At 39.8% G+C, this 23,483-nt stretch overlaps 1 protein-coding gene across 2 annotated transcripts in view; it reads left to right on the top strand.

Moving 5' to 3' along the window:
* APP (amyloid beta precursor protein) overlaps positions 1-23,483 on the top strand; it is a 216,158-nt gene that overhangs the window by 82,697 nt on the left and 109,978 nt on the right. For both annotated transcript variants that reach the window (XM_064152349.1, XM_064152350.1), the window contains exons 4-5: positions 18,176-18,288; positions 19,731-19,924. In XM_064152349.1, coding sequence (XP_064008419.1) covers positions 18,176-18,288; positions 19,731-19,924 — 307 coding nt within the window. The remainder of the gene's footprint in view (positions 1-18,175; positions 18,289-19,730; positions 19,925-23,483) is intronic.

Genomic DNA, 23,483 nt, shown 5'->3' with positions numbered 1-23,483 from the left:
TTTTACATAGAACAGTGAGATGGTTCATAGTCTGTTACCATAGCAACCAAGTAAATATGTATTGTAACCAAGAGTATATGTATTATTTTTTCTGTTGTCAGGGTGCTAGTATGAATTGCTAGGCAAACTTCTGTATTTAATGATTTAAGTGGCTTTCTGTGAAAGGTATTTTGTCCTTCATTAAGAGACTTCAGACATTTGTTTTTAAATATGTCCTTACATTCTCATCATTAATTGATAACCTGGCATTTGGGGAAAACATGTGTCACTGAGTTCACCTGTAACCTTGGAAAAGTGTTTGCAAATTGACTTTCAGTAAGCGTAGAAAAGAACTTGGTTAATTTTCAGTAAGGTATTTCACTTCTAGGGCACATGGCCCTTCAGGCAAAGGGGAGTGGTAAAGCCAGTATTTAGTTTGACAGCACAGCTCCTCAGTGTTTATCTGCCCTCAAAGGACAAATTGTCCATAACTGGCAAGGGGGGGAGGCATGGCAGCATTACAAAGCTATGTTTGAAGTGCTGGAATTTGCTTGGGTCTAGCACGCATTCATTCACCAGATCTCATCACTGACAGCCTCAGGATGAAGAAGAGATACAGTCTTGCATCACCTCAGCTTGGACCCAGCAGTGTTCCCCTGAAATGGCAAGGTGGGAGTAACGGACTGAAGGGTTGCATCCACAGAGGTGTGCTGGGATGACACCAGCCATCTTCATGCTGGATTGCTGCACTTGGAATGTGTCTCTAGGGAAAGAGTTACAGCGCTTCTTGCTTGTGTGCACATCCGAAATCTTTGCAAGATGAACATGCTGACATTTGAAGGTCAAACATGCTTCAACACTTCCAATCCCTTGCCCACAAGCACAGGTCTCTTTATCTTGCAAGCTGAAATTCCCTTTGGGGTCCTTTCCCTTTTACATGAAAGCTTATACTTGCGGTTGATGCTAAAAGCTACTGCATAGCAGAAGATGTTTTGTATTCAAATATGAGGATTTATTTTCTTACAGAAAGCATCTGCAGTGGAGAATGTAAGTTGAGAATGGTTGTACATGATTTGCAGGAACAAAACATCTATTAACCATCTAGGAATTCAGGTTTTGATGTATCCATACAGATACTAGACTTTGAAATTGAAAGAGCAAGCTATTTTTAGTATGCTTGTGATGGGATCAGTGGCAACAGAAACTAAAGAGCTTGCTTGTGCAGTTGTATTTGATGTTTTGATTCTTCTTCAGTAGAATTGTCCCAGATTCTTTCAGTTCTTTCTTTTGATGGCTTCTTTTGGTTGCCTGGTTGGTTGTTGGGGTTTTGGTTGGTTGGTTTGTTTTTTAACCTGAACTTCTTTTGAAGCTCTTCACATTTGGACATATGGTTTGTCAATGGCCCTGAAAACAGAACCAAGTAGACCACAACTATCAGATCTCCATCTGGCTAAAACCAGGGGAACAGTAGTGTATTTTTTTTTAATAGAAACATTTTGACTGTGCATTGATTTTATGCTTATAAAACTCTAGAGATTAGGCAGTGTGTGGTTAAGTTGATGGAGTAAAGGTGGATGGTCTGAAGAGCCACCTGTTTGGCCTTGAGAAGCCACGGACTCCACTGGTGGGGGAAAGCACTCTGTCCCATTTGAAGCAAGCTTTTGCTGCATTCCTACTATTACCTGCCTGCCAGTCTTGTCTCACCTGTTAGTGTAGTAAGCATCTTATGTTTCTGTAGTTTACTCTTTCTTATTGCTATAGGAAGCTAAAGGAAGAACAACTCTGTTACCCGAGGTACCTGAGTATCTGATGAGATGGCCTGGGTGAGGTTTTCTTAATCGTATTATTGGATTTATTTATTCATTCTCCATGAGAAGACATACACTGGTTTTATTCAAAAGTATCCTACTCTTCTGTCGTGGGTTGTTTTTTTTTAAAGAGAGCACAACAGAAATTAAACTCTCAAAAACAAATTGGAGGGAAAATACAGAATTCTGTTTGGAGAGAGAATACAGCGATAGACATTACAGAGCAATTACAATGGCAAACCCCCTTGAAGTTTCCCCCCATTCCCAGAAAAACTAAATCTACACTCCCCAGTGCTCCAATCCTTCCCAAAGCCTCTGCCATCCAAGCGGCCTACTGCTTACATGTTCCTGGCAAATTGGCTCCCGCCACACACTCAGGGCAGGAGGAGGAGGAAAGGAGAGCGAACTGACCTTGTTGTCAGTCTATAAAGAGATAGCAGAATTATGGGATTGAGTTACAATCTTCTAGTCCCAGGAAATTTTTTTTTTTAATCCTATAGCCTCAACCTGGGACATCTTTGCTTTTACCTTTACTGGGTTAAAAATTAAGAAACATGGCTGCATAAGGGGGTTAAAAAGTGATGGAAGTGAAAAATCTGATTCTGCAGAGCGGTCATGCATGGCCACTTTAGAATTCCTGAACATAATCTGTTTATGTGTAGATCCTGCTGTTACTGTGAGGCTGCATTCCAGAGTGCAAGGCCTTGGTGGTTTTGAGAAAATTGTTGTGTAGTTGTATAGTCCTTTAGCTCATTAGTTGAAACTTTAAAAATGTCTAGGAAGTTAGGTTAGGATTCTTCTCCTTGTTTGTGAGTTGAAACCTTGAAAGTGTGCAAGCAACCTGGGGAGTTAGTTAGAAGCCTTGTAATCTGGAAGTGTATGTTGTAAATCAGGATGAGGAAAAACAAGCTAAGTGATTAATCAGCTTGAGGACCATCTGTATATGTCAGGCGAGGGCACTGATGTCAGATAAGAAAAACTTAAAATTGGATGAACGTGTAAGTGTCCTGAGGTGACCCGATACCATAAAGGGATAATGTGGGGAAGGGGATGTGTTGCCCATGCATGTGTTTTGCCAACACAGTAAATAACCACAGGAAATCCTCAGTCGTGTCCTAGCTTTGTGGGAATTCCCTCTAGCACCCAAACTTCTGCAACTTTGTAATAAATTAATGCCTGCTTGCCAATGCTAAACCCAGCATTAAGGAGTTTTATTCCCCATTTTCATGACACTGCCAGCATAATATTTGATAGTCATTTCCTACTTGTTAACAGAAATAAAGCAAATAGCTTTAACAGTTCATTAGCTTAAAGAGTTGCTGCTGATTTAATGCTTACGGTACAGACTTTTTCCATGTGTGGCTTCATCTATATTAGTGAATGTCTGAGCAGTTCTGCACTGTGTTTTCACCGTAATTAAATCTTTATTCAAACACTTTGAACTTCTTACTAACTTCCAGGTTGAGAATAATAGTAGGGTTTTTCAGAATGTTCAGAATCCTGTGGAAAATGTTCTTAATGATTGCTAATGGAACTTAAAGGAGAATTTGTTCCAGGTAAATATGTGTACCTGACGCTGATACAAAGCTGATACCTGAAGCTTCAATTTCAGTAGAACATATGAGTATTCTTTAAAGATATATGTAGTAATAACCTTTCTTCTTAGCTGCTTGATATTTTTGTTTTCAATTCTGTTTTTTGTGTGTTTACCTAAAAAAATGCAGAGCTGATAGGAAAGAGTTGTATCAGTTTCAGTACAGAATTAAGATCTACTTAACTTGGCCATTAAAAATGCTTCTTAATTGTTCAGTTTGAAATGCTGTAAGATAGCAAAAAGCTGTGCTAGGGATAATGAATGAGGATTGTGATTATTCAAAATTATTTACTTTCTGCATTAATGTGTTTGATGTTTAACTCCCAATGGCTTTGTCAGTAAGTTCTTGATGTGTAAAATATTTAAATTACCCTTTTTTTTTGCCCCTGCTAGATCATTCAAACTAGGTCAACAGAAAATTGAATCATAACAACTTGATATCAAAGTTAATTTTGGTAACACAAATTAATTTTAGCTCCATAGTAATAGTTCAGCTTCTTTTTCCAAAAGGTGCTTGGGTGAATGTTTAAGCAGTGTCTGCAGCTTAGGAAGTCTGATTATCCATGCTTTGAAGGAGACTTTTTTTGGTTTATTTTTTACCTTAGCTGTTCTTTCTAGAGTTGGACTTACATATGATATATTTTTGTAGTTGGTTATTATAGTTTAACCTAGGATGTAATTTCTGAGTGTCTGTTGTTTTGCCAAGTCACTCTCTTCCCCTCATTACCATTCTTAATCTGTTAAAAGGTTAATTTACTTAAAGTCAGCTCCCTATGTCTACATCTGCTTGGAAGCAGGCCCCCAGCAGAGATTAGAAACCCTTTTGAAAAAGGATTTTCTTACCATTTTTATGATACTTAACACAGGAGCATTCTACCCTGGGGCTGAAAAGCCCACATTTCATGATACAAATGAGAAATGGTCAACAGCATGCACAGCAGCTTATAGCTGGAGTGGTTTCCTTTTACCTGTTTTCTGGATTTGTTTATTCAACCTGTACTAAATATGCAAAAGGCAAACTTCACTTCCTTTGTGCACCATGGACTTCTCATTTGTGTAGTTTTCTTTTTGGAGAACCTTCAGGTATATTTCCTTCTTATGTTGAAATCCTTTTTTAGTTCCATAACTGACCTCAAATTTGACTCTCTGTGTACCAGCCACTTTTTGTACATCTGTTTCATAACCTTGCTAACTTTGAATTGCATAATTTTAGTGTGGGAAAATCTTTTGGGCAAGGTCTCTATCTGATGGTGACTGCTGCCTCGGGGAGTCCAATTGCCAATCCATGGATGCTTTGCTGGAGCACAGTTGAAGGAAGCTGAAAGATTCTGGCTTAATTTTTCTGCTGCCTCTTCTCCAACCTTCCTCTTGCAGTTCAGTTCAGTGAAGACCAAGTGGCAAACAATTGTGTTGAAATGTAATCTGAGCCAGCAAAATAAGTCATCTCAAAATTGTCTTTCCATAAAGGGGTCTCTTACCTTGTTGATAACTTGATTGCAGATGTGTTAGTGCCGCTGAGGAAGAGGATAGCATGGAGTCACCCTTTTTTGAGTGAAACATCAATGTAGGTTGGCCTAAGCCAATCTGAAACAATTTTTACAATGTGTTGGAAATGCAAACTCCAGTGTTCATCAATGACTCGTGGACCCTTGACTACCCAGAGCAGTTTTTACTAGTTTATGGGTTTATACTCTTAAATAGTGGGTTGACTCTGAAAATAGAGAACACAGCATACATAAATCAGTCTTCAGTATGTTGTAGTAGAGCACTGAAGTGGTGAGTTTTTCCTGGTTTGGATTTTGGATTAAAAAGTTGAAACTTCAGTCCAGTTGCAGCATGAACTTCCCCTCCAGTCCTTTTTCTCTGTTCTGCAAATCATAAATATTTTGATACGTCATTTTGCTCTTGGTATGAGAAATGAGATTTTAGATTAAAACTTGGTTGAATCTTAACATTTTTTTGTAGCCTGTCAAGAACCTTTTTAGTTCTTCATTTGTTCTCCCTTATTAACTAACAATGATCCCCCAAGTTAATTTGGCATATCATAAAAGAGTAATATTGAAGTCTCATACAGCTTTCCTCTTTGTTAAATTCTCTAAAGTGATAGGCGGCTGTGAAGTTTTGTTTCAATTTTCAGTTATATAATTGCCCTCATAACTTTCAAAAATGTCTCTTATGTCAAGTGTGTTTCAAGAATAACTTTTAAATTCTCATTAAAATGGAAGATATAATTTAAAGTTAAACTCTAATGCCATTTTTATTGTGTCTGAGCAGTCGGCTGTGTACAGTCACTACTAACTGGTTTATTACACCAATTAATTCACAGAGGTAAATCTCTTAAGAAAACCATGCTCTAAAATAGCATGCACTTTGCTGAGGCCATCTAGTTTAGTTAAGGGTGTTGGCGGATAAGGAGGATGGAGGATGCCTTTCTGAGTCTTCTCGTTGCTTTGGGATGCTACCTCTTCCTGGTTTTCCCCCTTCCTTCTTCTGGCAGTATGGCTTGCAAGCTGTCTCTGAGGTTGCTTATTGCTCAGAGATCCTGTTGTTGTCTTTTGTGTGTCCACAGGAGAAAGTATGAATGGTGTCTTTGCTGTTTTGGCCTGTGTGCCACATAAGGAAGTGCCAGCTAACTGGTATGCAGTGTTGCTTTTTCAAGCTGGTTGGTACGTGTAGCTATTTAAGAGCTGACACTCTGGTTTGATTCTGAGTTATAAACAAGAGAGGGGAACTTCCTGGACATTCTTTTGAACATAGACTGAATGGACAGGACATTGGTTGTAAAAAGAATAATAATTATAAACTCTATGTCATTCACTGGTATGCTAAGAGGGCTAAAACAGCAATGTATAAACAGTTTTGCGCTCTGGGCTCTGTTGCTGTTCCTTTGCCTGTGACTCCTCCACACTGTGTACTAACCTCTTCCTGATAACATGTGAGATCTTGCTTGTTTCTTATCTGGGGGGAGAGAAGAAGTTGGTGGTGGCACCTTCTGGGCTTTCTTTGTGCAGGGTGGGGGAGGATTGTATTTCTGTATTATTTCTAACTTGTATATAACTGTAAGTACATGTGAATATAATTTGTATATGTGCTTGTAAATTTAGCCTGCTGTAAATGTAGCTTTATCTTACTTCCAAGCTGTCTGAGCTGCTCTGGTAAATTTAATTTGGGGGATGATTTCTCAAACCCACCACAGTACATGATGCCCAGGTCTATCTTTCAGTGTCTCTGTCTTTTTAGTAGAATTTTCCACTGGTCTCTCAAGATTTCTCTTTACCACATGGCAACTATAGCTGAGGGTGAAATGGAGTACACTAGAAGCCTTGAGGAAAACCCAATGAAGAACTCATTGGTGTTGCCTTTTGTTTGTCAAAAGTGATTTTTTTTTTGGTAGTACTGCTTAAATCAAAGTGTTTATTTTACTGAATGGGGACATCACCTTGCTTGCTCTTCTCTGACATGGCAAATTCAGATTTCCTATGCTTCAAGAGTTACTTAAGCACCTTCTCTGTTGCAGCAGACCCCTCTGAGACAGGCCTGCTTTGAACCTCTTTTAGCAGAAGTGATCTGAGATCTCAGGTATACAATGGAGTCCTAACAACATATCTAAGAGAAAGAGCCTTTAACTGTGGCAGCCTGTACAAAAGTCTGATGTGAATAATTAAATTCTATTCAGGCAACCTATTTTTTTGTTGGCAATTTGAATTCAAAAACAAGCAAGCAAGGAGGCACTTTCTGTTCTGCTCAATCAGTGTTGGATTGAGTATCTTAAGAGTTTGACAAAATGTCTCCTCAGCTGGACTTTTATCATCTTCCTGGGGAGTTAGAGCAGAGGCACTGGTATGGGAAAAGGTGTCACCACCTGCAGACATTGAGCTGGTGATCTGTCTTTATCTTCTCCATTTTTAATTACCACCACAGTCAACAAACTATCTGGAATGCTGCCGTACTGCCAGTAGTGGAAGAACTGCTCAGAGTAGCAACAAAATGGTTTTCTTCTGCTGCTTTTTTCATTCCTTAGTGGTTACTAACCTGGCCTTTAAAGCTGTCTCCTTTCTAATATTGTGTGTAACTCCATCCTAATGGAATTGGAGTTCTTCTGAGCACTGTCTAATGAAACATTGACCATTTTGCTGTTTGCCCTGAGTTGGAACTTGTAAGCTGTGTTTCATACAGTCACAGAATTACAGAAAGATGGGGTTTGGAAAGGAGATCATGTGGAGATCACCTAGTCCACACCCCGTGCCAGTGAAGGTTGACCTCGAACAGGTTGCACAGGACAGCACCCAGCTGCGTTTTGAATGACTTCAGGGATGGATGCTCCACCAACTCTCTGGGCAGCCTGTTCAGTGCTATACCACCCTCAAATAAAGTTCTTCATCATCTTTAAATTGAGGATCTTATGTTTCCGTTTGTGCATTATCCCTGGAGGTGTGCCATCCCTGGAGGTGTTCAAGAAAAGACTGGATGAGGCACTTAGTGCCATGGTCTTGTTGATTGGATAGGGGCTGGGTGACAGCTTGGATTGGATGGTCTTGGAGGTCTCTTCCAACCTGGTTGATTCTGTGATTATCCCTGGTCCTGTCACTGGGCACCACAGAAAAAAGACTGGCCCCATCCTCTTTACATCCACCCTTAAGTATTTGTAAGCATTAATAAGATTTCAGTCTTCCCTAGGCTATAAAGCCCCAAGTCCCTCAACCTTTCTTCATAATAAACTCATTTTAGTGAATTATTGCCAACTGCATGTAAAAATATGCAATGTGTTGAATTGGATTTCTTTAGTGTCTTTCTTGTGTTGCCCTGCCCAGCTGGGGCAGATGCTTTGCCCTGAAGTTGATGGTGGCTCGGCTAGACGCTTTTGACCAGGGACAAAAGTCTGCAAAAGATTTACTTCTGAAGAGCAAGTTTTATAGACCTTTTCAGATGCAGTACAGAATGATCCATCCCAGTGCTTAGTTTTGATTTATTCAATTTAATTTGGGCATCCTTGCAGTAAGCCTACAATATGATATATTTACTGTTCCTCTTCAGTTTTATGTCTTCCTTACTGTTGGATATCTTACTCTAAAATGCATTTACTCTCTCAATTTTTCATCTGTTGATGTGATACTTGAAAAACTTCTTATTGTGATACTGTGGATTAGACTTAGACACTAGACAGTGTTTGAGTGTAAAGTCTGTGCAAACAACAGATACTGTCTTATGAAATTGCCCTCAGTATTTGCTTGTAACACATGCTGTTGATATTTATTCTTAAGGACAGGATTCGGGGCTCAATAGAACACAGTCTTGCATGTTAATCCTGACTTGTTTTCTGTCCACAATGACTCATGTGTACAAGGAAGAGAAAGTAAATAAAGCAGATTGGAATGAATCACTTGGTAAAATACAACCATCTTCTACCAGCTCTTGGTAACTGCTGTGTTAACTGAGTTAAATTCTTGCAATGAGTACTGGAGGGGAGCAGTTTTTTGGATTGACAGAGAAAAGAGAGGAAGGAAGCAGTAAGCACTTAAACACAATGTGAGAGGAGGAGAAAAGATTTTTACTTGGGCAGCATCAAATAGGAGCTCTAATTGAGGCAGGATGGAGTCAAGCTATCCAGAGTGACATCTCTAGACTTGTTATTCCAAGAAATTGGATATGATTGTATAATTGGTAGGGGCACAGTGCTGGGTCTGGGTCTGTGTCTGCAACAAATGCTCATTTGTGGCAGAAGCTTTACAGATGTAACCAACATACTGAAGAATTGGAAAGGGGAGGAACTCAATTCTATCCTGACATTTCTCAGCTTCTTGAGCTGGACTTTGAAGCCTGCTTTTAGGCCACTTTCCTAGTAAATCGTGTTTGAGAGGCAGCATTTTGATTTGTGGCGCAGGGTGAAAATGATAGCTCTTGTGAGTGGTTGGTGCCTAAAGAAAGCAAGCTGAAGGGGAAGACCTGATGAATTTCTTGAGGTGACATTAGATTCTGATCACAATGATACAAAAGTCTGAGAGGCTGCTTTTTCTCTTTGTGGGTCTTCTAGGAAGATAGGACAGGAGAATGAATCACAACATGTGACATAACCCATGCTGCTGGGGTAATGGACTTCAGCACAGTTTGATTACTTGCATTAGTGAACAAGTGAAGGACAGCATGAGCATCTTCCTGTACTCCCAGAAAAGGGTGGGGTTTTCTTGTACTGTTGTTTGTTTGTTTTCCTGAAAGATGGAGGAGACAAGTGGAAGAAGAAAGATAAGTTAATGAACTTAATGCTTCAATGAACCGTTGAGGTGTTGCAGACTTTAAAGGAGTGTTTGTGTGTTTATCTGTAAAGACACCAGTGTGTGTGATGATGCGTATTTGAATCTTCTTGCGTGTAAACAGATGTATCTGTTATTGGCATAGCACATCAAAGCTGAATGGTGCTTGCCTTCTGTCTGCAGAGTACGGCAGTTTTATCAGAAAATGCAGTCAGGCAAAGCAGCAGCAAAGGGAGCAGAAATTCTGTTTCTGCCTATGATCAAAGAGCTACAGAGGAAGGAAGTTTGAGAATAATCTTTTTTTTATGTATGGTGCCTTTATGAAAATGAAGACATAATAAACATCTTGAATTACTTCTAGACGTGTTTCTTGGTATGCGATTCATAATTTTCATCTGAACAAATGTATTTTGATGGATTTGGCCTAAAGGATTTTAGACCTTCAGCTCCAGAATTTTGTGAGGTACTCGAATTTTCTGAAAATATCACAGTAAAACACATGACAGATCAAGACTGGAGCTTTGTATTATGGTGCGTGTGAAGATATTTAGATGCCAGTGAGTTCATGAGTTTTGTCTTACCTTGATCTTGTGTCCTCACTGTGGTCATATGTTGTATGCTGCCTTCTTGTTTGTGAAAAGTACCTTAACTGTCACCATTTTGCAGAATTGTTGCAAGAGCATCGAGACACTAAGAGGTAGTACAGCTAGAGTGAGTAGTCAGCTTTGCTCATCACAGTTTGTTGCCTTTTGTGGCATAACACATGGATAAATGTTGTGGACAGTAGTTTACTTGGGTGTATTTGTTGCTATGTGTGTTAAACAGCAGACCAATGAAGCACTTTTTAGTGGATATGTGCTCTCTTTACCATTTCAAGTTTGGTTGAAAGCATCAATACTGAAACATTCAAGGATGTCTTTGAAGCAGAAACAATACTAAAGCAATAGGCACTTGCCTTCATGCTGTGAAAATATCTTTTGGAGAATCATTGGTCTTAGTTTTGGATGCTTAAAACATAGGGGATGGCTTTGCCCGCAAAATAATAGACAACCACAGCTGTAGTTGTGAGAAATAGCTTCTTGGAACTTTATGAGAACCAAAGAGTTGGTATGGAGATGTGTTAATGGAATTAGTGTTGATTTTTGACCCAGCCCTGGAAGACAAGAGCTGCAGCTGTTCTCACCTCCTGCCCTTCAGATTCAGGTCTGCATTGCTGTCCATTTTATGTGCCATAAGTCTCTCAATTAAATTCCTGCCATAGATTACAGATAAAATGGAGGAGTGGAGCTCCTATAGAGATATTTTGGGGGCAATTTTATGGGCAGATATTAAGCCTGTTGCTCACCCGAAAAATATAGATAGTCCAAGTTGCTGGGACACATGTCATATTTTATTAGCACCTCCTTACCTTACTGTTGCCTGATGGGTGGGTTTTAGGGAGAGATCTCTAACTTTGATGCTTGAAATGGCATCAAGGAAGGTAGGTTTGATCTTTTTAAGGCTAGGTGGGGTTTCAGTGAAGCACTGGATGCTCTGCCTCCCCATTGGTGTCCCTGCATGCAAGAATCCTTTGCAGCCTGCCCTTTGAGCAAGTGGCTGGGTTGTTTCATCATTTTTCACTGCTGCTGTCAATGCTTGCAAGTTGTTGGGGAAGGAGATACAGTAAGGGTGGTAGTTGGTAGCCAAGACAGTACTGATCTTAGTGTTGGCAGTTCTTCACAGGTTATGATGTAAGTAGAAATTCCCTTCTACACGGGGTTTTACATACTTCCTAAATAGTACTTCATCTTTATTTCTGTGTAAAATTAAATTCAAAATTGGACAAATCTACAAATCCTCCTCTTACTTACTGTAAAATCTTTTACACTGGAAAGCTGTGCCATGGGCTGGGGCAAGTATCCGTCCTGAGGGTCTGGGTATGGCAGCTAACTCTCCTGCAAACCAAATTTTGACAGACACAGCCTCTCCCTCTGTCTGTAGATACTGAGTCTAAACTACTGAGTCTAAACTAGTTCAGTGTGTCACTAGATAAATGTGCTTCCCAAATCATTTTACTGAAAAATGAAAATTGCATTTGCATCTTTTGCATTTCTGGACTTTTGAAGAAAAGCATTTGCTGATGAGACACTTGGTGCTTTGGTCTAGTTAATTAGAAGGTGTTAGGTGATGGGTTGGGCTTGATGATCTCAAAGGTCTTTTCCAACTTGGTTAGTTCTGTAATTCTGTGCAAATGTGGTTCCTGTGCACTTGAGGCCAGTGTGTGTGGCTTACACATGATGCAGATTGCACTAACTTTTCATCACCTGTGTTACAAATAAGAGAAAGCAGTACACATACAGACTTACATAAACACCACCCTTAGTAAAAGCACCTACAGTTCATATGACTGCTTAAATGTAGTAATGTATGTGTAATGTAATATGTCATAAGTAGATGTGCCTGGGTAGTAGGCCACAGGAGATAGCAGATGTGTTGTGCGGAGCTGTGCTGTTGCACCTGGGGAGCGGGGCAGAGCAAAGCCCCATATAAGCAGGACAGAGAGGGTGCAGGGTTGATCTGCTCATCACTCTGCTATGCTGAGTGTGTGGTGCCTCAGGATAATCGATGCCAAATCACACAGAAAAGACAAATTTCTCTGAATGTTTTCAAGTACATAACAGAGCAAACACTTGAGTCTGCATATTCCTTTTAGCATGGCTCTCGTTCTTGACATCAGTCACGTGGAGAATGAAGCCTTGACTCCTGAAGCCTCAGCATGTGTGCTGCCTCCTCATGCAAAGTTTAGCAGAGGCTTTGTTTGAAAGTGGTCATCTGACCATAACTCAAGCATGCTTATTTTTGCATTGAAAACCTAACCATCTGCCAGCAGGTGTTTGGGTTTGTCATGGATTTGGGTTTATTACTTTCATCATCTCATCTGTTTTATGCAGAAAATCTGCTGATTGAGACTGCCTTACACAGGGTATAGTGTTGTTATTTTTAATTACTTTTCCTTGGTATTATATCTACCATTAAACAGATAGGGCAGTCATCGTCCTACAAATGTGCCCACTTGCTGAGCCTTTTTCTTCCTAGAGAAGGTTTAAAGAAGTGTGTGATCAGTTGCTTTCACTATAATCCTAATTCTTTTATTAGAGATTGATTCTTGATAATCTTCTTAGTCTTTGCTGTGTTGAAAAATGACGTTTCTGAACCAGAACTTCTGGTTTTAAAGAACAAAATCTGTTGTTGTTCCAAGACTATTTTTCAGACAGTAGGACATACTTAACTGAAGTGAAATTATTTAATAGTGAATAAAATGTGACTGTCTTTGAGAAATGTGATTCACTACTCAGTTGTGATGCACCAGGATGGGATAATATGAAGAAGTCTGTTGTAAACACAATGGAGAATTGGCCATCAGGAAAGGGATTGCTGACATAAGGGAAAGGAAGGCTTGTAAGAGGAAATTAAAGTGTGATTTACTATGCTGACACAATCTGTGTTCCAGTGCCTTGCAGTTAAAAGACATAGATTTGAGTTAGCAACAAACAACTTACTTTGCGAAAGGATGAGCAGTAGATTGTCATCCTTCAGCTAAATGAATGGCAGGCACAGGATGGTGTTTTTGTAACGTGGTAACATGATCTTTACCCAGAACTCCTCTTCAGGGCTGTTTTTTCCAGATGAGTCAGAAACCCACAAGCCAGAGGGCTCTGGTTTTCTCCAGTCCTTCCCTGCAAGAGTTAGGTAAGCAGCTACTAGAAAACAAGTAGCTGTTACACTTGCATGCTACGTTGCTTGAGGGAGTTGAGCAATTGATAAGCTTGCCAAAACACAAATTGTGCCATCATGTTTTAATTATTAAAATACCTCAGCAGAGCACAGATGAACAGCTGTATCGAAAATTCAAGAGGTGCTAAAGAAGGCAAAAGAGAACAGGAAAAAATGATAAATGTCATCCCCATAGAGATAGTGCCAGTGCTGGTAATATTCCAACCATTTGTGGTGTGGATTTGGTACAAATTTTTTAAGCCTTTTTGTCTGTGACGTGGTTATGGCTTCGCTGTGGCTTATTTGGAAGCTGGATGGGGAGCCAGGGATAAGATGCTATTAAGGACAAGGGGACAGCACAGGGCAGGGAGGCATTTTAAGGCAGTGCTGCTGCCTGGGGAAACACTCATCCAATTCGAGCACCGCAGGCAAGGTGCTGAGGACAGACTGGTGCAGTGCAAGTTGGTGTGTTGGCATTGGAAGAAAAGATGATATTGGAGTTGAATTATGTGTTGCAATCCCAGCTTCTGACAGTGGAAATTACAACCAGGGCTAGGCTGGGATGCTCCATCAATCAAAAAAATGTACTAAATCACAGCTACCTTAGCCATGGCTTGTACTGTAAACAGAACAAGTACTAGAATGTTCCCGTGTTTTTGGAGCCATGTACAATTGCTCCTCTCTCTTAGGAGGCAAAGAGTTGCTTTCCTTTTACATGTGCTTGTTTCCCCTAGGGGTTACTTCTTCAAAAAGCAAAGAATCTCCAAAGTCTAATGATTCAGCAGAACTGCAAGTTAAACATGTATTGGAATGATGCAGGTAGAAGCCTTTCTGCAAGTAAAAAGTGTCTTAAGTGCTTCTCTCTGATGGGTTTGTGTTTCTGTTAGACTAGCCCAGGCAAACAAATGTTACAGTCATCAAGTGAATTCAGTTTAGTCCATCAGTCCACCACTTGAGCATTGCTTTATTTACACAACAGCAAAAACAGAGCAAAAGTTCAAAGCTCTGCATTTAAGCTTCAATAATAATTACAATGAAATGAATGAAAATAGTTTCTAGGGCATGAACTCTGTGTATGTGCCAATAACAAGCAGAATTAAATTGTGTTTGTACTGAAAAAATTGTCTGAAGACACTGGGAATCACATGCAAAATTGCAAGTGATTGATACTGCCTAGATTTTCAGAACCCTAAATAATTTATTGTAATCCTATATAGTGAAAGAGCATTACATTAAGCAAATGCCCTTCTCCCCAGCGCCTTTCCTTCTGAAAACCAGAGGGGAGCTTGTTCCAATGGATTGCTTATTTCTGTGAAATGGAGCAGTTGGTTGCAAAATGGAGTCTCACTTGAAATGAGAATCTTGGGTTACTGTGAGAATGTTTTTACTTTGTTTTCCAAGAGTCTGATTTTCATAAAGGAGAGTTACATATTTTTGAGTATAAAATTGAAACCTAATATTATACTTTCAATTATATCCAAATGTCTGGTATTTCTTTGTTCTACTGATAGACTCAAACACTCAATACATTAGATATATGTACTTTCTAAATAACTAATGGCATGCTCATACATACTGTTACTGACAGGTTGTATTGCTCAGAACTTTGGACATACAGGTCTCCATCTTGCATTTGGTGGTGTTAATATCCATAATTGCTATACTTTTCTTGAAATGATGTAGGCTTTTTTTCCTTTTTCAGCAGTGAGGTGAACCATTAATCGCCTTTTAATGTTGTGCACACAATATTCTAATGATATTAGTCTGTGTTAAGATGAATGGAATAGCTTCATGCAGAGATTATCAGATGTGGTTTTATTTGGATTTGTTTCTCTCTTTGTCAGAAGTCTGACAGGTGATGTGTGGTCACACACATGCTTGTGAGCATTGTTTGTCAGAGTAAAAGGCAATCCAGGATACATTTTTTGTTATTTTGTTTTGTTTCATAGAACTGTTTGCCATAAAGACTGCTCTTACTGTTATGCATCCAGAGCCAGAGAAGTGTAACTGTAGTTGTATATGAAATGTCATATCCTAAGAGGACAAAATTAAACTCTGAGTCCGCAGCAAAATACCCTTGTGGTTGGTTAGGTCTCAGGTACTTTACTAAATTGAAGCATTAGCAATTGCCAGTTACTTATGTACTGACTGAGTTTGTGCAGGATTGTCCTCTAGAAAGACAAGTACAGCTGAAAACAAGGTGCAAATTTATTCAAATCTCAGTGCAAGATTAGAGTGTGATACCACTGGGAGCAGAGACTTTGTTAACAGAAGCTGCAGGTCTGTATTTTGGGCCACCAGAAAGTGTTTTGACTCATTATTTTTGCAAGTTTATTTTGGACACCTCTAGGAGGCTTCTGTTAGTAATTGCAGGTGTGAAAGTACGTTGCTGAAGGATAACGATAACAAAATCCTTCTTTCCTTAGTAAGCTGACTTCAGATAAAAATCACTGCAATATAGGAAGGATTTCATGTGAAATACACATTAGCAAAGGTATATAGGTCTGCTTAATGAACTCTGCTTTGTCCCAATGCATTGGGTGTTGAGTGATTTTAAAACTGACTTTTTCATTGTAAGCCTCAGAGGGCTACTTCATTGGCTTCCTGAGATGAACCTCCTTTGAACAGTGAACTTGTACGTACTTCCTTTAAATGAGTTATCCTGTTAATACATCCATGCAACTGTTGGGCCGCCTTAGTTTGTTCATTTTACACACAAACTGTAGTTCTTTGGAGGCTACAGACAAATGTGCTTCAGGGAGCTAAAGATTTCTTAGAATCATAGAATCAGTCAGGGTTGGAAGGGACCACAAGGATCATCTAGTTCCAACCCTCCTACCGTGGGCAGGGACACCCTACCCTAGATCAGACTGGCCAGGGCCTCATCCAGCCTGGCCTTAAACGCTTCTGGGGATGGGCCCTCAGCCACTTCCCTGGGCAACCCATTCCAAGGTCTCGCCACTCTCATGCTGAAGAACTTTGTAAGCTTGTGCCTTCAGAATCCAGTATCTGTTCAGTATAGCAAAGCAACTTCTGAAAGTATCCTCTCGACCTTTTTTCTTTAAAAAAAATTTCCCATGGGTGGAGTTGTGGATGAATATTCAATACCACACTGAAGGCATGCCAACTTCCAAAGGAAAGTACTGGAGAGAGCAAAGTATCAGTGGGCTTGAAGTCCAGATTGTAACATGCGAGGCTTCTTGTTCTGGTTGCTGCTTCTGGTTTCTGATTTTGGGGTGTTGATCTTTTCTGCTAGGCTGGCTGTGAGTTGTGGAGAGGGCACTGGCTTCTGCTGACTGTGCTTTTCAGTGAAAATGGCTGGGTAATTGTACACTGTATTATCTCAACCCAAAGGGGCTTTCTGTTACTTCCCCTCCTGCCTGTGTGAGAGGTGGGGCTTGTGGGAACAAACTCTGCTAACCCAGGACAGTCTACTTCTGGCGCCCAACATCAGGCTGAAAAACCAGGCTGTCTTAACCAAGACAATAGCTTTGAGCGGTTTGGAGGTTAATTGCAATGCCAGCATGGTACAGAACTGCAGTCATTTTAGTATAATAAATAATGTTACTTGTAAATTGAGTGTTTTCTTAATTGTCAGTAGTGAAGCTATGAACATTGTTCATTTCACAGTGTGTACATGTTTGTTCGACTGCTGAAAACAGCACAATCACATTGGGCATTTACACCCTTGGTAAAGAGCGTTTTTTCCCTACTTCAGTCTCACTGGATACTCGGGTGATCCATGAATCATCCTGTTCCTTGGCTGATGAGCTCCACTTGCTCAGCAGCCTTCTGGGCTGACTTGAATTCATCTGGCTGATGAAATGAGATTGCAATAAAGAGGCTACATCCAACAAAGTAACATAACGGACTACGTTAATGCTGTAATTCAGTAGAGCTGCTTGAAACAATGAGTTGGTGTTAGATTTGGTTTATGTTGAACAGCTAAGCATTTCAAAACAATTTAAACCCTCTCCTTACTGCTACTCAGATGGAAAATGTAACTCTCTTTCAGTCACTGCACTCCCCACATCTGAACCTACCAACTTCTGACTTAGTGTTGCATCACACACTTCTTCAATGGGTCCTGCAAATTTCATACTGTGCTGGGTTGAGGCTAATTAGAATATTTTACAGGAAAAATTGTTTGTGAAAGAATAATAATGATGAGGTCTGTATCATTCATTGGTTTCCTAAGAGGTATAAAAAGACAAAATGTAATTACTTTGTTCCTCTTTGCTCTGGAATGTTTCTCCCATTCACATCCTCTTTGCTCTGTTCTAATATCCCACTAACCAGATAACAAGACAGAGAGAGATGTGCTTTGAGCCCCTTCTGAGCAGTTTCTTTGTCCAGGAGGGAATTTGGATTTCTATATTATTTCTAATTTGTATAGAATTGTAAATACTTGCAAATATATGTGCATATATGCTTGTAAATTTTGCTTTGCTGTAAATGGAGCTTTATCTTACTTTCAAGATGTCTTAGCTGGTCTGGTAAATTTCAGTAGTGGGAGGGAGTCTCTCAAAGCACCACACATACTGGATATATGGAAGTTTGCATATTGTGATGAAGTTTTCATAATGTAATGTGCATCTGAGATCTAAGACAGGAGCTCAAACTGAAAGTTTTAAGATGGTGGTAATGGAAGCACCATTCAGAAACTGTTCTGTTCTCTGCAACAAACCCTTTTTATTCAGAAATGAAAGCTGCCTTATGGCTAACTAAAGTACAGCAGGATGGAGATGCTGGAAGTAAAATCAACTTTTTGTCCTCTTTATTTTTTGTTTTAGTGGGTGAGTTTGTGAGTGATGCCCTTCTGGTACCAGACAAGTGCAAGTTCCTTCACCAGGAAAGGATGGATGTGTGTGAAACTCATCTGCACTGGCATACTGTTGCTAAAGAGGTATGTTCATCTGTCTTAAAATTTCCTGCCTTCTTTCTTTAGAGATGTATCAGTCTTGTGAAGATAAGTTTAAATATAGCAGTGACGTGGAAAACACAACCAAGTACATAATGTTTGAGTGAATGGCTTGTTGTTCTACTTGGTTAGGTAGGAAATGGGAGTCACTGCTGAGCATGCCAGAATCCATTACTGTATGCTTAACATTGACCTTTGAAGATTGACCTTGTTTCATAGCACTAGTTTTGGCCTTACATCCACTCACACACACATCCCCTGTATTTTATGCTGCCTCCTGCTTCCCATGTTAGTGCTGCTCTGGAACTAAAGATTGATCATTAATGCCTAAGCTTTACCTTTATCATTGTCTTTGGTGGGGATATTGGCATGCCCAAATGCTTCACAGAGGTCAGAGGCCTCAAAGAATGCAGTATGCAGAATTCATCATTAAAGGGTGGGAAAGCAGATAAGACACAGGGCCAGTCAAACACATTTTGTAGTCAAGCACAAAGTTAATACAACTTACTGAAAACAGAGATAAACCCTAATGTTGTAATTCCTAGTGCATTTTGAGCATTTTTGTCCTTATGTAGAGAGGTTGTAGAGATGAAAACTCAGATGGGTTTCAGGAAGACTTCTGGCTACCTGTTTTGCTCGGAACCTCTTAGTTTACTTGTACATTATTTCCATTTTTCACCTCCAGAAGATGGGATAGTCTCAGCAGCTTTCCACATTTTTAGTTCTGCTTGAAGCAAACTGTTGCCCCTCAAATTGAAGTGTTTAAGGCATCAAACTTCATGCAGATAAATTTTAGTCCCTTTCAAGTACTTGCAAACTTGTAATGGCTTAGCCTAGAAGAACATCATCACTGGGCATGATCAGACTCTTCCTTTTTTTCACCTGTCCTACACGACTGTATCCCTAAAGTACAATTATGCATGACTGATGTATTTCCCAAACAAGGCTGAATCTACTGTACTGGCAGAGGTTTCAGACCAGATACAGTCTTTCCAGTACATCAGATATTTTAAATGGTATCTATTGTGTCATGAACAGTAGCATTAATACATCAGAATCAGGGTTAATACATAAAGTTATCATTTTGCCTTCAAATTTTCTGTTTCCAAGGCAGCACCTGTGAGGATTTCAGGTAAGAGGATGTGGAGTTGTCACATAGGAGATGACAAGTCTTCCTATGCTGAGAAAGACTAAAGGACAGGGGAAGAGAGACCTTGTTATATACAGTGGCCATACAGACACAGGTGGGGAGCTACCTACAGTGCACATGTGACCACTCTAAATTGTTTTGAAATTCAGACATCATGCAGTTCACCAACTTCGACCTCTCACAGCAGTATGCAGTCCCATATGTTTTCTCAAGTGCTGTGATGTATTTTCCAGCTTCCTCCATGGCAATATTGTTGTTTCTTTTCTATTTTCTGTAGTCCTGTAGTGAGAAGAGTATGAATCTGCATGACTATGGCATGCTGCTTCCCTGTGGAATCGACAAGTTCCGTGGTGTAGAGTTCGTTTGCTGCCCGTTAGCAGAGGAAAGTGACAACCTTGATTCAGCTGATGCTGAGGATGATGATTCAGATGTCTGGTGGGGAGGTGCAGATGCAGACTATGCAGATGGAAGGTAAGAGTGACATTCTACCCTTCAACTTGTTATGCACACTTCACTGAAGTTGCCAAAAATCTGTCTAAAAGACCTCAGTGTGGAAGAGCTCCTTATGTGTGAACTTGGACCTACAGTGGTTGAAAAGATCAGTGTTCTACTCATTTTTTTTAACTTTTTACAGGAAATCTTATTATTAACACAGTTACTGCACTTTTGATGCCTTCATCTTTTCTTCAGTGAGAAGTTTTGCTGTCTTTAGAACAACAATGCTGAAATGTATGCTTTTTGACAACCGATAAATACCGTTCTCTTAAGATGCTTCACATGCAGTTTGGGGTACTGTGGCAGATACTCAACCACTGAAGGTTTTGAAATGTCTTCACTTATAATAGGCACTAACTATGAGCTGTTACTACAGTAAGAGTATTTTTCTGCTGACAATTACTTTCTGAATGTGATCTAAAAGAAAATCTGTTTAATATCTAGCCTTAGATAGCTTAATTAATACACTGCTGTTAAGATGGACTATGGAGATTTCATTTGCAAGACAGTGGTAGATGGGAAAATGCCATGCTTGTCTTTAACATCTTCTGCACCTATAGGCTAATTTTGAGCCAAATAAGGGCAATGACTGTACTGTAACTAAGTGGTTTGGTGCTGTCAAATCCTTTTCATATCTCTTCCTTAAGTGTGTTGGAGAGGAGTTGTGAGAATAGAGTACAAGGTTACATCCTTGCAGCTGAATTCAAACAGCTCTATGACTTTTGTCATAAAATGCAATTCTGCTCATACTACCTAGACTTCCAGCACTTTATACCGTGTTAATGCAGTGTTTCAACTTCTTTGATGATGATGCTGCGTCCTTTATAAATAACTGATTTGATTGGGAATTAATTGATGAAGCAGGAATTACAAAAATAGAGGTTTTTTTTATTTTCCCAAAAAGCCCTGCCCTGAAATATATACAAAATTAGTTAAATTTTATTTACAGGTTCTCATTCGGTCAGGAATTTTCACAAGAATGCTTATAAGCAATTCTGGTAATTTCAGAAAAATCAGAAAATGGAGAAGGCTAAGCCACAAGGTAGCTTTACCCCACTTAGAAAGCAAAGGCAGAGTGGAGTTCTAGTGAAAGGCTATGAAAGCACAGGATTTACTCATGAAGGTGAAGTAGAAATTTGGAGTTTGCCCCTGGATCTCCTTTGCAGCAGCCTCTGGGAACTGCAAGTTATAATCCAATTGGGGAGCCACAGTCCAATGTGAACGTAACCTGCCAGAGTCAAAGTGTCTCCAGATGTAGCTTCCACAAGGCAGATCTCGTGGAGTAGCACTGCCTTAGCAGCGTGGAGAAAAGCTGTACTGCTGGCGTGTTCCTGTGACGCGCAACAGTCTATGGCAGAGGCAGGGTTGTTCCAGCTTGGGGGTAGCGAGCAGGAAGCCAGGATGTGCCAATCCAAGGAGAAGCCAGGTCCAGATGCCACAGGCAACTCTCTCGAGTGGACCTAATGGACCTGTGGGACCTGTGTGTACTTTCTGATCACCCTAAGTCCTTCCCAGATGATGTGTCCAGTGCCAGTATATACTGGGCACGAAAAACCCAACCAATCACAACCCCAGATTGCAACATGGTCTTTCCCATGAGTCAGTACACATGTGAGAGCAGGAGGAAAAGGATGCCTTTTGCTGTTCCCCATTCAAGCCCACAGGGTGGGAAGGGAAAGCAGTTTCATGCCTTGGTCTTCCTCCATTCAAACCTCTGCTGAAGGGAGAAGGGCACCCGAATGGAGCTTGGAGCACCCCACTACAATAGTAGACAAAATCCAAAACTTGAGTCAGGTTACATGTGATTTCAAGGAGAACCCTGAAAATAAATGGGGACTGAACAACATAAATAATGCAGAAAAAAAATAATTCTGCATTGTGTTATATTTGTACTTCTTAATCATCCAGATGGAAATAAGTCCAGGCATAGTGTAGACATGAAGGACAGAGATTAAGTTGGTGTAATTTGGTGCAAAGAGATGGCATTATGACAGTGAAAAATTAGAAACTATGTTGTTGTGAGTGTCTTGAATTGGAGGAGAATGAGAGGCAATCTTATTGCTGTTTGTAGACATCTGAGAGGTTGATGTCAAGTAGGAAGGGCTAGTCTCTCTTCAGTGGTTCCTCGTGATTGGACAAGAGCAACAGGTACAGACTGGAACACAGGAACTCCTCAATTCCACCTCAATATCGGGAAAAGCTTCTTTACTGTGACAGTGACAGAGCATTGGAATCCAGAGAGGTTGTGGAGTCTCCTCTAGAGACTTAAACCTGCCTGGACTTGTTCCTGTGCAGTGTGCCCTAGGTGATCTTGCTTTGGCAGGGGTTTGGACTAGATATCTTCAGAGGTCACTTTGAACCCCTCCCGTTCTATGATCAGAGTCTTTCCTGACGCAACCTTAGTAAGTGTTGTAGTGAAAGAGTTATTTGTGAATGGCTGAATATGTTTTACTAAAACAAGTATTTCCCTAATGTTTTCTCCTAAGTAGGAATGAGTTGTCAGAACTGTTTGGTGTCAGAAACCTGCATCCACCTTGACACCTTCAGGCTTTTTTCCAACTTGTACTTCCAACAGCTGTCAGTGTCACAATTGATAACCCCTTCAGTGGGATTTGTAAACCAGCTTTTGTATTGTTGCTGTGTCACTTCTATATATTTCTTTTAGATTTTGAATAGAATGTGTTCTCTTTGAAGAAGATATGAGTGCAGATCTTGTTTTAATTGAGACAGATTTACTTTTCTTATATCATATATACACATATATAATGAAAAAAAAACCTACACAGAAGACAGATACACATCTCTATCTCATATACCTACTCTCTTTCTTACTGTACATACCTATATATAACATACACATGTATTCAGTCAAAGATTCCTAAAATATTTTCAATGACACAGCTCACAGGGATGCATATAGAATAGTTCTGTTTGTAAGATGAATCTCATTTCCTTCTTTTTTTGTTCATGTTTGTCACTGACTATTTGATTTACTATTCTAGTCTGTTTTGTTCCTCATAAAGCACTTCAATATCCAAAGAGATGAGTTCAAGAATAACTTCATAAATTCTGTGTCCTCTAGGAGTAGGAGCTGTAATTGCATGTGAATCCAATTCTAAAGTTCCAAGCAAATACTGATTATTTTTTGTTTCACTTTCCTTAAACATGCATGCAAAAGGAAAAGGAAAATGAAAGGGTGCTTTTAAGGGGCATTTGTACTTCAGCTGCAGATGAAGAGCCAAAGCAATTTGTAGCTGTTACAACAACTCACTCTTATTTCTTGCTGCCTTTTCAGCTTTCCAACTGCATTTAAACTGTATACTGGAGCCACAAATACTTTTGAAATTCAGTCATATAAAAAAAGTAATTACTCATTTCTTATGCTGGAGTAGTTGGTAGTTCAAATTTTTAGTAGGGGTATTCATACATAAATGACCATGTTTGTGTGTATATAAACATATATATCTTGGTCCTAAGTGAAACAGGAGGAGAAAGGAGCTGAAAAGTAAAGGGACACTTTCCTAATGCTAAAGTC

Source organism: Pogoniulus pusillus, chromosome 12 (genome assembly GCF_015220805.1).
Source record: "Pogoniulus pusillus isolate bPogPus1 chromosome 12, bPogPus1.pri, whole genome shotgun sequence".
Classification (NCBI taxonomy): Eukaryota; Metazoa; Chordata; class Aves; order Piciformes; family Lybiidae; genus Pogoniulus; species Pogoniulus pusillus.
This window is presented reverse-complemented; position numbering and strand designations above follow the sequence as displayed.